General features: G+C 36.9%; 1 protein-coding gene across 1 annotated transcript; it reads right to left on the bottom strand.

Annotated features, from left to right (window-relative positions):
• Window positions 1-1453: 1453 nt before the first annotated feature.
• LOC115924529 (monocarboxylate transporter 12-like) lies at window positions 1454-15790 on the bottom strand. The gene is made up of 4 exons (XM_030986887.1): window positions 15525-15790; window positions 5217-5354; window positions 3121-4032; window positions 1454-1661 (listed from the first exon to the last, which is right to left on the bottom strand). The coding sequence occupies exons 1-4, from the start codon at window positions 15703-15705 to the stop codon at window positions 1510-1512; spliced, it is 1383 nt and encodes a 460-aa protein (XP_030842747.1). The 5' UTR covers window positions 15706-15790; the 3' UTR covers window positions 1454-1509.
• Window positions 15791-17932: the final 2142 nt, after the last annotated feature.

Genomic DNA, 17932 nt, shown 5'->3' with positions numbered 1-17932 from the left:
CCCCCCCCCCCCCCCCCCCCCCCCCCCCCCCCCCCCCCCCCCCCCCCTGAGAGACTTTTCGGCCGGCGCGATTTTCAAATTTTCGGGAGCAAAATATTTTAAACCCCCCCCCCCCTTGAAAAAATCCTGCGTACGCCCCTGGTTCCATCTATACCAATAAGTTATCTTAGGGACGTTGCGCTTCAAATATTTTTGTTTATGCATTGTTCCTACTATGTGTTATAACTCAATGTAACCCACTGTATTTTATTTATTTATTTTTTATTTTATTTATTTTATCTATTTATTCATCTGTAAACAGTTATTTTACATGGTGAATAAATAAAACAAACAAACAAACATATATCGATGAAGCACCTCCATCTCTTTTGGAAGTGATCATTCTGAAGGAGTATACCGAAGTGCTAAAGTCGTCTTTGTTCGTCGTCTCGGTTACTGGTTCCAAATAACGGAACCTGCGGATGAAGTTCACCGCGAAACCATTCAAGCACTGGCGTGATCACCCCACAATGTGGATTGCTACGGTCAACGTCCTTTTAATGCACTGCCTTGAATCATGGAGTTAGTAACTCCATGCTTGAATGGACGTCACACGTATCAGTCCACGCGAATCTAAAAGTCCCTATTGTTAAGCACAATAATGGGACCAGCAACCTTGACGATTTGGCCAATAGGACGTCACGGTTCGGTATTACTTAATGCACATAGGATTCCTCAAAGATTGCTGATTTCACACAATTTTATCCTAAACAATGGCGAGGTAATCACACCAGCCCCCCAAAATGAATTTGCCCCGGCCTGTTTCATCCCGTTGCTTGAATGGTTTTGGCGGCGAACCTCATGCGCAGGCTCTGTTGTTTGGAACCAGTAACATGGTCGACGAGCGAATGGTTTTATGACGCTAGCACTTCTATCAAGTATCAAGCTTATTTGTCTTCCAGAAATCACATGTAACAGAATATAAAGTATAATCATAACAGGACAATGTAGAATAACCAAAGACGAGGAGGCCTTGATTGAAGCACAGCTTGTTAAATTAAGACCCCCCCCCCCCCCCCACTCCGGGGTCGGAATGACCGCATGCGTGTTACCAAAATGTCCGGTAAAGGGGTACTTTTCGTGCGACAAAGTCCGGCCCGAGAATTGTATTAAAAAAGGGGTGTATTTGACTTTTCACCCGGAGATTTCTTTAAAAAGGGGGTGTTTTTCTTTTTTTTTTCTTTCATCTCTTTGGACTCCTGAGAAATTATTCCGAATTTAGAGGGGTACATTGAGCATTTTTCCGTTTTTAGGGGGGTCTCCAAGGCAGGAAAAGCCCGCGAAAAGCCCGCGATAGGGTGGTTCGGAAATGTTGGCAGTCCTCAGATAGGGGGTGCTTTCAAAAAGAGGGAACGAGCATACGCATACCCTAAATAACACTGGGGGGGGGGGCGGGGTTAAGACCTCCTCATTGACATTCTTGCAAGGTAAGAATGTCATTAGCAACTGAATACTGGCGATTTCTAAAGTTTACGAATCCCCGGGTCGATTCTCTGAGTTGTTCGCATCTATTCTTTCTCCCAGGAAGTACCGTGATGGTATTAAAACGAGGCATGTAAATACTTCTATACCGCCCAAAACCACGAAGGCAGTACTGAAACCCGCCACACTGGAGAGCCAACCTAGAAAGACAAAAAAAAAAGCATATTTATTTGTTAAGGACTTGGAGAACAGACTGTCTGTAAAACATAACATATTCAATCGGATAGAGCATACACTTACAAAAGCAGTCGTATTAACCAGGGAGGTGAAAGAAAGGAGTCGAAACTCTTGTAATTTATTCAAACGCATTCGTGAGTTCTAAAGCGTTACAATGGGATGTACACACAAAAAAAAACATTCCACTTGGCTTTGAAGTTCCATGCTCCGAGCCGCGCTCCCACTGCGGTGAATTTCGGAGGCCAGGCACCAGTTTCACATTTATTACAAAACATTACCGCAAAATTTCAGTGTAAATTATAAACTTTATATGGGGATTGTATTGGGAATAGTGCATCAAAAAATTTATCAAATTTAGGACTCTGCCCTTCCCATAATTAGTGTGCCAGAATTGGTAAAAGAAACATTAGATCCTGACAAAAAGTCAATATTTTAGGATAATGCGCTAATTTGTGCATGTTTTAAATTCCCGTTATGTAATCCATGATTTACAATCTTCGATAACGTTAAGTTTGCTAATGCGTGTTTTTCGCGTGTTTTTTGAAATTTTGCAGTTGAAAAAAAATTGCAAATTACAAAAGTTTCTGTTCGCTTATTCTACTCTTTACACATTCAACAACGGATGAGAAATCATTGAAAGGGGCAGCGAACAGTTGCTGTGATACCATTTTCTGATATAGGAATTCTAAATCCTGAAATGTCATGCGCTCTGTTATCCCACCACCTGGTCAACAGTTGCATATTAGCGCATAACTTTTTCGGCGGCTTGGAGCATGGGGTCAAAGGAGGAGAGCAGCTTGATTCCAGTCCTTCTCTATCACGTCCCTGTATTAACCAAGGAGGATATCTCTTTGCATTAACCTCATAACTTCTTACAGGTGCTCAACAATGAGAGGACTTCTGTTTTTCTTTAGGCATATCGCTAAAGCTAGTAGCCATTGTAATTGTTAGTCTTTAGGGAGTCTTTATGGAGTCTTCAAGGAGGGTCAAATTTGTTTTTCATTCGTTACAGCTTGAGGTTTTCGATAACAGTGACTTTTCGATTCGCACGACGAGAACGTGGACTGCAACGTGTGACATCCTTTTAAGCCACTTCCAGTGCCTTAAAAGGACGTCACACGTGACTGCAAGCGCCTTAAAAGGAAGTCACGCGTCCACGCAAATCGAAAAGTCCCGATTATCTGAATTTATACGAACTACCGTCTCCATGCTTTACACATAGTATTAGATGTATGTATTTTTCCTTTAATGAGGACAACTACTAAAAAAAATAAAGAGAGTCCAAGTTTAGCATGGATGTAAGTAAATCTATGCATTCCTATAATTGTATGTAAACGATGTACAACTTAAATTGTTCATTTTTCCTTCACCCCTTTTTTTTTGGGGGGGGGGGCTTGACAGGACAGCTTGATGTGATCTTACCCGCCAAGAGTCCTCCTAAGGGTTCTCCTATACTGTAGAACAAACATGTCAAGCCGTAAAGAGCTGAAAACACTGTCGGGAAGAGGTCCCTCATAAGCACTGTCGTAAGAGTTGTCCTAGCACCAATGGTGAGCCCTCCGAGAAAGGCTGCGATTCCCAAGAGCCAGAAGAGACGTATCCATGGATCGACAAGGAAGACGACAGCGTTGATGACCGTGAGGAGGATGGTGAGGTCAAACGATGTCATCCATCCGCGATCGACGACGATTCCCTGGCATACGCGTCCCACGACGTTGCCGAGTCCTCCAAAGACCGCTAGGAGAACTGCCTTGGGGAGCGGGAACCCTTTGGCAGCTCCGTGTGGGACTAAGAAAACAACCCATGTGGTGTTCACCATCCCCGTGATTAGCTGATAGAACATGATCAGCCATGTCCATTTCATTTCTAAGAGGATGGAGACCTTGAAAGTGTCAGAAAAGTACCGGAAGCATTTACCTACACAGGTGCCAAATGCGTTGGGTAGGTTAGAGGGCGCTTCATCTATCAAGTTGTTCTCCGAGTCGCTTCTTGTCAGTTCCAGGTGGTCAATGACTACGTCTTCTGATGCAGCATCAATGGCTTCGCTTCCGTCTTCTTCTACAACTGAATAACTAATTTCTTCTGCGTCTTCCTCGTTGCGATGTCCATCCATGAAAAGAACAAAGATGGCATTGTGAAGAAGGAGTCCTCCAAGGATGAGGATGGTTCCTCTCCAACTGTACACCTCGAGAAGAAACTCTGCGAAAATTGGAATGACGATCATTCCGATGGCGTTACCCGAATCAGCGATTCCGTACGTCAATGCAAAATGATCCTTCACTTTTTCGTAGAACATCAACACGCCTGCAAGCCGGACGAATGCATAGCATATTCCTGAAAAACAATGCATACAGATGAGTCTATAAATAGCAAACTGTTCTACTGCATATGCATTTTTATGCTTTTTTACGATGTTTTGACATTTTAAAGATCGTACCAATTTAAGACACGGCTTTCTGCGCCTTTTCCAGACCTGTTTTCTTACTTTAAATGAACTGCGACCGATCCGAATAGAGAAAAGGGGCATTGAGAAAACAAATCCTATCCACGGTAAAACCCAATCGGGGATTCCTTAAATGAATCCTGCAATCATAAACTTGTGCCCCCCCCCCCCCCACGCCCGCACAATTTTTCAAAATTCCTTTGATTAATAAAACAATATTTGGTAAATTTATTTTAAGTGAAGTAAAACTGCTCCCGGTCATACCAGTATGAAGCAATTTTGTGAAATGTTCCAGCGCCTTTTATCAAGGCGGCTCCGCTAAGGCCGGGACTTTGCTTTAAAGCCCCTCTAAAGGTTAGTGTTGGGAGCCTCACAAATTTGATGGAAAACTTATAATTAAATTATATAATGATGTAATAGATGATGGTATTAAACACACACATCTGCAAGGATTCTTTGAAATAAATGTGTTTGAAGACGAATATTGATGAAAGAATACAAGTATCTGGGTTTTCTGGGTACCACAGACAACTAAAAAATTGTATTATTTCAATACATATTGGCCCTAAAATGTATATAGGCTTATTTTGAAGATCCTTGCAGAAGTGTGTGTTAAAAAATAATGAGATCCTCCTTCACATCTTTATACCATTTAAGTGAAATTTTGCCATCAAATAGTTGAGACTTCCAACACTTCAGAAGGGCTTTAAGTAAAGTGGAGTATACTTCTATGGTACTATATAAATGGACATTATCATCGAAATCATAATTATCATTATAAATAATATGATTGTTATTATTGTAAATATAACTATTGTGATTATTACTATTATATTCATTATCATTAGTATTATTATCATTTTCATCAATATATCATCATCATTATTGCTATTATAATACTACTACTACTCCTCCTCCTCCTCATACTACTACTACTACTACTACTACTACTACTACTACTACCACTACTACTGCTGCTGTTGGTTTTACTACCTACTGTTACTACCACTACTACTTCTACTACTACTACTACTACTACTACTGCTGTTGCTGCTACTGCTGTTGCTTTGCTCACCTGATAACAAGGAGAGGATGCTAAACTGGATAACATTGGTGGTGAAACAAAGGCAGCTAAATGAAAGTGATCCGATGACACAGATGATGACGAGCACCCACACCCTCATTCCTTGCACAATCGGTGCGATAAACGGCGCTAGGGGATGAAAAAGAAAAAGAAACACATTTATTTTATTTCTTTATTTTCCGCATCTCAGTAGAAACATGCAAAATATAGAATAATACACATTTCATAAAGTACAAAGGAATACACACAGTAAAAATCCCAAGTAGTTAACAAAAGAGAAATGAATGAGTAACCTAGCTCATGCTGCAATCATAATTATAAACCTTTAGGTCAGTCAGGAATCCCATGACTTTTACAAACCGATCGCCTGTCTGATTATCAAGATATTTCTGATTGGAATTAGAAATTTTCAAAACCGTATGTTATAAATAGTAGTCTTTTGCGGGAAATGAGTATGGTAAAAAACCTGTCACTCAAAGATTTTTACCTTTTTAAGCACTTAATGATCATTTTGAAGCGCAATTTTGTTAGTGCTTCAATATTACACCATATCACAGACACTGATAACACGTAGGGCCATGCATCTCAGATATGTAAAACTGGAAACATTGTCAAACACTGCCTTACAGGAATTCGTGGGAAGGCCTTAGAGCGGTCAAGGAACTTCCTTACTGACCGTCAACTATTATGTTCATATCGGTGGTCAATCGAATCTCAATTGAAAGCGTTACATAATTTTATATAGGGAGTGCCGCAGGGGTCTTTATTTGGGCCATCGTTGTTTGCATGTTATATCAACGACTTCCAGATTTGTTCGAATAATTTTTCCTCCCTTTTCTTTGCTGATGAATCACACATTTTCCTCTCAAATAGAAGTCCCCAAAGCCTTCTGAATGCAGTAAACCACGAACTAAACACTGTTATAAACTGGGTCAATTCAAACTAAATATCTCACTTTGTACTCTATACACGAATCCCATGAAGCTTCTTTAAACTGCGGAATACTTGCGTGGGGGGACAGTTCAAAAGTCCTCATCAATCAACCTTTTTCTTATACAGAAACTAGCTTTTAGAATTATTAACCATACAAGCTATCGAACCCCATACAGCCCCAGTACGCTCCCGCGAACTCATTCATTCAATACAAATATTGAAAGCGTTAGGCGTAAACAAAAAAAGATGTTGTATTGCCCTTTGCGACCGACCGCCAAATCTTGAAAACTACGGTCGGCTTCTTAAAAAAGTGTTTTTAATATTTTTTTTACAAGGTTTTTTTTTGAAAAAAATGTTTAATGAATAAACAAAATATGCATTTTGTTAGTTTAAATGGGATATTAATGCATAAAAATCATCAAATTATTCCCAAATTCTTTTTTTTTTTTCCATATTTTTCCCTCCACAGGGATTTTATTGATTTTCATTTGAAACACATACAAAAATATATATTCAAGGTAATTTACATAATAACATGAATAAAATAAAATTGGCTTTTCAAGATACAAGTATTGTTGAGCTGTTGAGTTAACAGAAAACTAACAAATCAATAATTCATTTCTACCACTCATGGAAAGAAAAACAAATACAGAAATAATATCATTTTAAGTAAACAAATTCCTGAATTGAAACCATTTTCTTGTGAATTTATTATTTCTACAATTCGAATTTGCAATATATTTTTCGTTTTTGAAGTAATTTATAATCGAAACTCTAATACTATCAAAGTCGGGCAATTGTTTCTTTATTTTGCAAGTATACACCATCTGTCGCACCACAATCAGTATACAATTCAATGCATAAATATTTGAACCTTTTAAACCAAATAATTTATCTTGTAATGAAAATGTTAATTTATTTCCGGTTCCAGTATTAATCCAGTGTTCTAACCTACCCCAAATATTTTTAACATGCGTACAATCACATAGCAAATGTATAACTGTTTCAATCTGTTCATTACAAAATGTACAATCTTTTCTTGGGACTAAATTCATTTTAAACAGTAGATCGTTCGTATATAATATGCGTTGCAAGACTTTAAACTGAAACCATCGTAAGCCCACATCAATGGTACAATTAAATCCAATAGAACAATATGTTTCCCAACTCTTATCATTCAGGTCAAAAATGCATTTCCATTTAAGAAAACTTTTACATAGTACTTTTCTTCTCTTTAATAATATTGCATAAATATGTGAACATCCTTTAATACGTTTCATAATAAATGCCATTGTATCTGGGAAAAGAGGTTGTGGCACCTTGTTAAAAAAAATAGTACAATTGTTAAACCCTTGTCTAATTGCATCGCATAATCCATGATAAAAAAGAAAATTTATTTGAATATTATACTTTTCTTGAAAGTGTTCCAGAGAGAAAAAATCACCATTTGTGTCTAAAATATCGTTAACAAAACGAATTCCCTTTTGACACAATTTTTTATTATATATTGAGCTATTGCCTATTTTAATGTAATCATTATTCCATAAGGGTTGGCAAGAAATGTTATCATGATGCATGGACAAGAGCGTACTATAAGCCATGAACATTTCTTTCCAAAAAAGGTTCTTTGTTTTACCTGCCAGTTCCCGAAAATAATTGTTTCCCATATATAATTTTAAATCTTGCCGTTCAGGCAAGAAAGATTGCCAAAGACAGAGGATACTGCTATCTATTGAACCAATTACTAATCTCTTAATCCAGGAAATTTTTAATGATTGGCAATGTGTGTATATATCTATCATTTTAACCCCTCCGTCTGAGTAACTTTGTGACATTTGATTTCTACTTATTTTATCAGGTTTCTCCCCCCATATAAATCTATAAAAGTGAGCATTTATATCTTTCAAAAGATTTTCACCAGGATTAGGGAGGGACAAAAAAGGTAGTTTAATTTGGATACCAACAATGACTTGACGACAGTGATTCTTCCAAGAACAGTTAAAGTATCGTCTCAACCACGATGTCATTTGACTTTTTATTTCTTTAAATTTTTCATTATAATTGTGAATTATCAATTTGGGCAAATCCGTACAAAAGTCTATACCTAAATATCTGAAATAATCATCAAACACCCAATTTAGATTTCTATCCAAAAGAACACCATCTTTCTTGTTTTTAAATCCTCCAATCCAAATCGCATGTGTCTTCTGTATATTAACTTTTAAACCAGACATTGCATTATATTTATCTAAAATGTTTAATGCACTGTTTAATTCCATTACAATGTTAGAAGAGTATCATCTGCATATTGAATTATTTTAAGTTGTCTACCAGGTAAGCTCAAACCAACAATGGAATCGGAATTTCTAAACAAGAGACCTAGTATTTCGGCGCATAATAGAAAGATAAGAGCTGACATGGGATCTCCTTGACGACAACCTCGCTCTATTGAAAATCTTGGAGACAGGTGTCCATTGATTAATAGACAGGATTGAGCATTTTCATAGAATACATTAACCCATTTTACAATAGAGGGACCAAACTTAAAAAAGTGCAATACTTTTCTAATAAAATCATGAGAAGTAGAATCAAATGCTTTTTCAAAATCTATAAGCAGCAATAAACCAGGAATGTCATTGATATCAGTATACAATAATAAATCATATAACAAACGGATATTCTCTCCAATGAAGCGCCCTGACATAAAGCCTTTCTGGTTTTCATGTATAAGAAAAGGAAGTACGTTCTTTAATCTGTTTGCTATACAAGAGGAACCTAATTTATACACCACGTTCAATACAGATATGGGTCTCCAATTCTTCAAATAATGTCTATCTTTTTTTCCTTTGGGAATTAAAGTGATGACTCCTAACTTCTGTGTATAGGACATTCCGGATGAATATGCAGAGTTCAAATATCTCACTAAAAATATGTGTAATTCTTTCCAAAAATGTTTGAAAAATTCGACGGTGTATCCATCTAGACCAGGTGATTTATTATTTTTCATGTTTATAAGTGCTTGATGAACTTCATCGATGGAGAGTTCTCCTTCGAGCTTCTGTGACATTGAAGCAGTTAATTTACTTATATCTGGATCATTTAATATTTTATTTAAGTCTACATCAACAACAGGATTATTTTTATACAATTTAGAGTAGAATAATACAACTTCTGATATAATATCATCATGCGATGTTATCTCCTTGTTTTCAGTAGTGACCAATTTGCATATACGTTTATTCACAGCATTTCTTTTTTCTAAATTCAAAAAATATTTTGATGGTTTCTCGCCATATTCCATCCATTTAATTTTAGACCTCATCTTTATTCCTTCCATTTTTTCTTTTCTTAGTGATTCTAACTGAACTTTCTTTTCATTTAATATGACTAAAGCTCTATTTTTGTCTGTTTTTGATATCAATGCCTTCTCCAAAGCTATAATTTCTTTCTCTAAATCATATTCTAAATTTACCAATCTTTTTTTCTTTCTGGCTGAGTATAAAATTGTTTCACCTCTAATTATGGTCAACAACGTATCAAAAAATAACTGATCATTTACAGTAAATTCATATTGTGTATCTTGTCCTTCTACCTCAAATCTATTTACATTGTTATTATACGGGACAGAATAGGTCTCAATCGTTTGTTGAATGACATCTTTAATATTTTCCACATAACTATCATCCCTTAACAACGAATTATTGAATTTCCAGTAACCTCGACCTACCATACAATGATTTAAATTCAAAGATAGCTTGACCAGGGAATGATCGGATCTGTACCCAGGTAAAATTTCTATTTTATTAACGAGTGACAGTAGTTCAGTGGAGACCAAAAAATAATCCAATCTAGCCGCCTTAAAGGAAGTAGGTTGCCGCCATGTAAACATTTTTTCCAGGACATGTAATTCTCTCCATGGGTCTATCGAATCTAGATCATTCTTCATTTGATCGACTTTTTTCTTGGCATTAGGATTATTAAGGCGAATATAATTATATGTATCTTTATCAAAATCTTGAACCAAGTTCCAGTCTCCGCATAAAATTGTTAATGGATTATCAAAATCCAAAGCAAGTCTTTCAATATCTGCATAAAAACTAACACTATCGTGATTAGGACCGTACAAGGATATTAATGTTATGTCATAGCTATATATCTGTAGGTCTAACGCAACAAAATTCCCTTCTTTTGATCGCTCAATCTTATTTACATTAAATTGCACCCCTTCCCCAAAACAAAATAGCAACACCTCTGGCATTTGACGCTTTATGGCTGAAAAAACAATTATCTCCCCAAAATCGTTTTATAGAAGCTTCTTCCTCAGCTACAAAATGTGTATCTTGCAAGCAACATATTTGGAACTTTTTTAACTTAACAAATTCTAAAACATCATTTCCTTTTTCGCTATTTCCCAAACCTCGACAGTTCAAAGAAATTATATTGAAACTAGCCATTGAATATTAACTTTACCTCGGTACTATGAAAATCAAATCCTGTGGAGTTTTTCTTTTGTAACATCAAACAAATAACACTGACAGCACTAAGCACTAGTCCACCGAAACAGCTTACACTGCAACACCTATAACAATTACAGCGATGTCTAGCACAAACGAAACTACAAAACAAAAACACATATGTCTCTGATAGCGAGACAAGACGCAATACTAAGAAAGCCACAGGTGACCACATATTTGCTGTGGATCCCCGAAACCCCACCAATCCAACTAAAGGCCCGGTCACACAGCCTTTCGCGTCTGTATCGCGGGTAAAATTTCGCGATTTTTTTTTTGCCCGCAGTTGCCCGTGGTGGAAAATGTGCAAAATTGGCTTACCCGCGGTTTACCCGTGGTATGCCCGCGGAACAGACGCCGGCGACTGTTCCGCGTCCTTATCGCGGGTGAAGCGCGGCGGTACCGCGGCCTAACACGCTTACACGCGGTACACACGCTAATGCACGTGATAACAACGCGGTACAGACGCGGAACAAACGTGCTATGACCGTGCTCCACCCGCGATTACCCGCTAAAATTTCGCGTCCAATTCCGCGTGTAACCACGTCTTAACCGCGGCCGTAGCACGTCCTAGCACGTTCGTTCCGCGTCTGTACCGCGTCTTTACCGCGTGTGTACCACGTGTACCACGTGTACCGCCCGCGATTACCCGCGGTCTAAATTTTTGGGCAGCCCAAAACTTTTTCGCGCGGCCAACCGCGTGTAACGACGGGTAAAGTACGGCTGTATCGCGTCTTTATCGCGACCTCAAAGCGTCCAACAGCGTCTGCTTCACGGGCAGAAATTTTTGGCCGTGATTCGGCCGCGATACGCCCGTGGAGGGCTGTGTGACCGGGCCTTAAGAGGGAAAATATATCAAACGTTTCCCCCTTGAAAAGAAGGCACACCGGCTTAAAATAATCACACACAATCCTGCTTATTGTATGATAACTTTTGTTATGTCCGGGAAATGTATACCCAAATGTATTCCCAAATTCTCATTCGTCTTCTGCCCTTGTTTTACAATCCTGCAAGGAGTATAAAGTTGTGTAATTTTTTAACAAGACTTAACACAACCCCTGTGTAAGCAGTGAACCATCCAATGTTTGTGTAAGGTCGTTACACAACGAATTGGCAGTGTACGCGGAGTGCCCCATGGATCTGTATTTGGCTTATTGTTGTTTGTCACGGTTTGCACTTCATATCAACGACTTATTTTTTTTGTATACCAAGTAACAAAACGCAAGCTACCCGATCCCGAACCTTTTTTGTTTGTTATGAATTACTTGGTCCCTTTCTGTCCGATGCGGCAAAGCCTTTCTCTTCACCTTGCAAATACTGAAATAGTTTTTGCACACAATACAATATAGCATTGACCTACTACAAAAATAGAGAGATGTACACAGTGTGAGTCAAAAAAAAGTTTACACCTAGAAAATTGCTAATTATTTAAAAATCATCTATGAACAGTGCCTCCTGTGCATCCAAGCGTGAACACATACCACACAAAAATGATACCAAATGATTTGGGATAAAACACTCTTTCATAAGATGTATAATAATTTACTGTTCATAGATGATTTTTCAAATAATTAGCAATTTTCAAGATGTAAACTTTTTTTAGGTCCATGATTATATAGTCACCCGGCCGATCCCTTTTTAGTCTATTTATAAAATAATGATTTTTCCTAATAAGTATGGGTATGATAATAGAGATTTGAATTTTATTTATTTATTTCAGAGAGAAATGACTAACAGAATAAAAATAAATGGACATTTGAAAGTACAAAATATGAAATTTCTTGCGAATTTGCTTAGTTATTATTTGAACAAATAATTTGTGTATTATTGATGTTCTATTGTTTTGCTAAATTGTAAGTAATATTATATTATTGTTTGAATATTGAATAAACACCTCTAAGAGGGAAAGAGAAGGAAAAAATAGTCACTGGGCCACTCTCGTCAGATGCAATAAATTCACAATTTTCCTCTTCAACACTCACGTACGTATTTAGAGAGACCATCTTCGTAATGTAACCAAATCTAATGCAAACATCCTTCTGAAGAACCTCAATACAAATATTTCATTCAACTTTAATGAATAATTGCATTACAATACTCAGAATGCAAAACGCATATACTACGTGTTGTTAGGTCGGGCAATCCATAATGTTTGTGCTACCAGGCAAAAGCCAATGTATGCAGTTCGCATTCTGACCATGATTGAAATGCAATCATTGAAAATAGATTAATGAAAACCAATGATTCGTATTGAGGCACTTCACAAAGACATATGTATTTGAAATGCGAAGGTCACACATTTTACAAAGTTCTAATTTATCCTTTCCTGTATTATTTAGAGGCCTGATATCTAGATTTATTCTTCCCGGAAAATTTGATTATTTTCTCGAAAATCTTGTCAATGAATAGATATATCCGAATTATCATTGCAAAATACTCGAGTCTAAACTGATGTAGTATTATTTTGTATACCCCTTGACATTCCCCTACTCTAATTTTCTCAAATTACATTTGTTCTATAACATCAATATCAAATGTATAACTTGAGTTTTCTGGATTAATATAAAGAAAAAAGATAAATATATCGTCACTCATATTAAACTTGTCTTTTTCAAATTTTACCATGCATATTCACTCGATGTAGCAGGTAAAAATTTGACACTTTCCTTATTTCAGTTTTGAGATAAATTGCTAAACCGCCGGAATTTTTGTGTTGCTCTCTTACCAGGAAGCTGTAATGAATGGAGATCCCGTCCAAGAGGCCCCTTTGAAGTCATCCGTGGCACCGCGCGTCTTTTGTTTCCCCTACCGTAATCCCCTTAATCCCCCTCCAAAACCTTACAGCTCCCTAGTAGCACTCAGTCCTCCCTTTCCACACACAGCCCAGCCCAGCGAGCACGGCGGCTTTTGCTTTGCCGGCCCGTACTTTGGGTGAATAGTGGTGCTAACTTGACAACTTCTAGCCCTAAATCAATAAATGCGCAAACATACAACACAATTTCATTTAGTTTTTTAGGAAGATAAACCTTTGGACTACCTTCCTAGCTATGTACAAATTTCGGAAATTTTCGGAAAATGTCAATAATTAGATGAGAAAATCATGATTATGAAAATCTTTCATTCGCTCTAACTCATGATTTCCTTGGTCGATTTCGCTGGTTAAAATGGCCATGTCTTCAGTAGAGCTATCCGAGAACGGAAGACGCATTTGATGACTAATAGAAAGTTGCATTGGTCATAATGTTGTGAATTCTGCATTTTATATGTTATAGCTAAATACATCTTCCATGAACATGACTTAATTTGTCGGTGCCACGCATGGCTTCAAAGCCCGATGCTTGCATATTTTTGCAAACGAGTGAATAGAGAACTTAGGGAAACAGATGGCGTTGCGTAACATTTCGTACTATTTGGAATGCCAGAGAGGGACTGTGCATTGATATGGACAGCTGTTGATGGAAATGATGGCTGGAGAGGGTTACATTTCTTTTTGTTAAGCCAGGTTAATCTTGAATAATTTTCCCTCAGAAAATTCTTTCGAGACGGTATCTCCATTCATTACAGCTTCCTGCTCTTACTACGTTTTCTGTGGATTGTATTGAATGTAAAATCATCTATTTGCATAAACCTATTGTAAATCATTTCCTGTTCATTGATTTAAAAGCTTTCAACTCGAAACTAATGAAAAGAAAAGAAACCCGATTAACTGTCTAAATGTTTTTTTTTTCTTTCTACAAGCGCTACTCGCGCAGGCTGGGTCATTTATTACGTACGGGACCTATGAAAATATAAAACAGTTCTCAAATGCCGCCAAAATATTTAAATTCATGGATGTTTCTTCCCCGAGTGAGAACAGAAGTAAACTATTGCATCCATATTATATGAAGTCGTACTGTGCACTACAAAGACACAACATCATAGAAAAATCCTTGCAAAGAGAAATAATATGTTTTCAAGCGACATTAAATTATAAATGTTAGTGGAATAAACCAGTGTGTAGATAAAATCTGCACAAGAGGAGTAAATGTTATTTGAACCAAATAGACCGGTGTAATAACATATTTAAATGTATGGATGTTTCTTTCCTGGGAAACTTGTGATGACAGGTCATGCCATTAACCTGACATCAATGAATGAACTACAATACTTGGAATCCAGTCTGCATACATTACTTGTTGATATGCCGGGCAAGCTTTCAGGTTGGCAACAACATCCTTTTGAACAAAATAGTATGCATGGCATTTGAATAGGTTAGTTAACCGGTGTATTGTGCAACCCATTGATCATGAAATAAAATTAATATCCGATAGCTAGAAGCTTATAAAATAAGTGCAACCCATTGATCATGAAATAAAATTAATATCCGATAGCTAGAAGCTTATAAAATAATGTAATCATTAATCATTACGTCACAACGGTGTACCACTGATACAAGTGTAAGACAGGGCAGCCCCCCCCCCCCCCCCCCCCCCCCCCCCCCCCCCCCATCAGAAAAAGGTGAAAGAGAAAGAGGAATAGGAGATCGAAAGGAGAGGAAGAAAAATAGAAATGAAATTGAAAAGCAAAGTAAACTGAAAGGGAAAAAGGAAAGGAAAGGAAAAAAGGACAGAAAAATAAACCGAGATAGAGAATGAGCTGTGTCCTAGACCGTATGTCACAGTCCCGCGCTGACCAAATTGTTAATTTGAGATTCGCACAGATTTAGTGATCTCTCATTCCCAACTTTCACAACTTTCGTATTATTGGTTTGATTTATTTCAAACTTTTTTTCATTCTGTTTCTCCTATTTCTTTTCTGCTTTCACACAAAATCAATGCACTAATTACAAAGGCTGACCTGCCCTTTAAAAACTTACCAATAAAGAATGTGACTCCATGGTACATGCCTATGATGATACCTAGCTTCGCATAATCGGTATCTAACTGAAAGGAAATATCCGCCAAAAATACTCCGAAGCTTTTCACCACTCCCATCTCGAAAAAATTCAAGAAGAACACAGCCACAACAAAAACTAAATGCTGCCTCTGAAACGACATGATGTGGCAGTAATGGTCAATATCGTCGTTTGGAAACCACTCGTTCGTCCTCACGCTCAACTTCCTGTGTAGAGTCTAAGGAAATTGACATAATGAACGCCAGCGAGTAATATAAGTACGGTGTCCAATGAAGCTCCGCCAAGCGACCAGTCGTTGTGAAGTGTCCAAGTGGCACCCGCATTAAGATAACAAGAGAGTCAGACTTGAGCTAATTGTCTGATCTGAACTTTTCAACGTTAATGAACTCTTTTGATCACCTTTAATCATTTGAAAATTACTGAATATTATTTTCCAGTTTCTTGAACCATTATTTCGACGAATTTTTACCCACTATTATATTGCATGGTCTAACATTTGACTTCTTAGTTTCGTTATCTGGTAGTTGTGCATTGAATTCTCTTTTTTTTTGTTAATGTAAGTCAAAACAACGTGATAGTTAGACATAGTTTTTTTTAATAATTTTTTAATTTTTGAACAATCTGAATATTTTGATCCCCTGTAAACATTTTTGGATATCCTTTATCATTCATCCCTTTTAAATAAATATTGATACAACGAACATTAAATGTATTCAACCATATTGAAGAATCTGAATATTTTGATCCCCTCTAAACATTTTTGGATATCCTTTATCATTTATTCCTTTTGAATAAATATTGATACAACGAACATTAAATGTATTCAACCATATTTATTACTTTTGCATCCGTTATGAAATTATCATAGCTCATAGTTACATGAACTTGTACTTTGTAACTCTATTCATTTTTTTTCATCATTTGCAGTCAGTATGATAAGTTGACAATGATGATTATCTGTGTACATGGTTATTTCATTTCCATGCATTTTATGTGACGAAATTGTGGAAGAAAATCAAAAGACCTTATTATATTATGTACACATTGCAATAATTGGGTTCAGATTAGATGTGTAGGTATAGCACCGTCAACAGAGAATTAACACCAACGAATACCATTAGGTGTTCTGAGAAACTTATTAAATTCGTGCCCATTAATCTACAAGATTACCCACCAAAGTGTATGAGAAAGACATAAAGCAAGAATAAAGTACAGTTTCTCAGCAAGACATGGACATCGCCATTTTCTTGATTGCATGACGTACTATGCGGAGTCGTTTATCAAATATGTATTCAAATTTATGGATGCTTCCTTCCCAAGTGTTTGTGGTGTTGAAGCACTTCATTCACCTGCTATTATATTATCCTTCGTACTCCAATTGCCAGAACGCAAATTGCATAAATAAGTTGGTGCTGTTCTGGGGTGAAGGTTTCGCATACATTAAATAGATTTTTCAATCGCTATATTTAAGTATTTTTGAATAAGTGAGTTACAATTGTTACCCTATTTATATATTTTTCACCAAATGTAATCTTTTCCTTAATTCTCAGCTATGATTTTCCCTCATTGTAAAGTAAAGATTTTGTTATTTAATTTGTACAACTCCACCTTGTACGTCGCATTTTTCACGAAAATGGCTGCGCCCATGTCGTTCTAAAAGGCATTATATCATGTCAAGAAATCTTCATTTATATATCTCTTGTATACACGTTCGTAAGATGTATTCACTATGAACATGACCTAGCATCGTTTATCCATTCATGAATGACCCTGCATTCAATCAGCAGATGGATGAGATTTATTGTTGTATTACCAACGCTCCTTCTCTCCCCTTTCCCTTTCTTCTCTGCAAGTCACACTCTTTTTTTTATTTATATTTTGTATTGTTGTATCTAAGTTGAGGGCTGCGGACACGTCAAGCTACTTTGCTTATTTCTGTAGCCCTCCTGCATCTAATGTATGTTAATTATGCATTCAATATATTTGTTTAATTTCGTTTATTATCTGTATAAAATTATATACACTTAAAATATTGTATCAAACCATATTATGTTCATCAAAATGTATGATGAAAACAAAGAAAAAAGATGCAGAAACCAATCAATCAAATCAAATCAAAACATGACGGACAAAGAAAGCGGACAAAATATACAGTTCCTCAGGTAGACAAAGGAACATCCCTTCACTGATATTATAGTGTAAAAATGTGTAGAACAGGTGTCACATGCATATTCACCTGTTCTACAAATTTGTACATAATAGCAGTGAAGGGATGTTCCTTTGTCTACCTGAGGAACTGTATATTTTGTCCGCTTTCTTTGCCCATCATATTCACAGTGATTGTACATCAAAATGCAGGAATTCATCTC

Source organism: Strongylocentrotus purpuratus, unplaced genomic scaffold, assembly GCF_000002235.5.
Source record: "Strongylocentrotus purpuratus isolate Spur 01 unplaced genomic scaffold, Spur_5.0 spur5_scaffold_16, whole genome shotgun sequence".
Lineage (NCBI taxonomy): Eukaryota > Metazoa > Echinodermata > Echinoidea > Camarodonta > Strongylocentrotidae > Strongylocentrotus > Strongylocentrotus purpuratus.
The sequence above is the reverse complement of the archived record's forward strand: the minus strand, read 5'-3'. Positions and strand labels throughout refer to the sequence as shown.

What these genes read in the sequence shown, in the direction of transcription:
- LOC115924529 (XM_030986887.1), bottom strand. Translation starts at nt 15,705, where the DNA reads ATGTCGTTTCAGAGGCAGCATTTAGTTTTTGTTGTGGCTGTGTTCTTC. An exon ending in TGGAGTCACATTCTTTATTG is followed by an intron (nt 5,355 to 15,524) that starts GTAAGTTTTTAA and finishes TTCATCCCCTAG; the next exon opens with CGCCGTTTATCGCACCGATT. An exon ending in CATCCTCTCCTTGTTATCAG is followed by an intron (nt 4,033 to 5,216) that starts GTGAGCAAAGCA and finishes ATTGTTTTTCAG; the next exon opens with GAATATGCTATGCATTCGTC.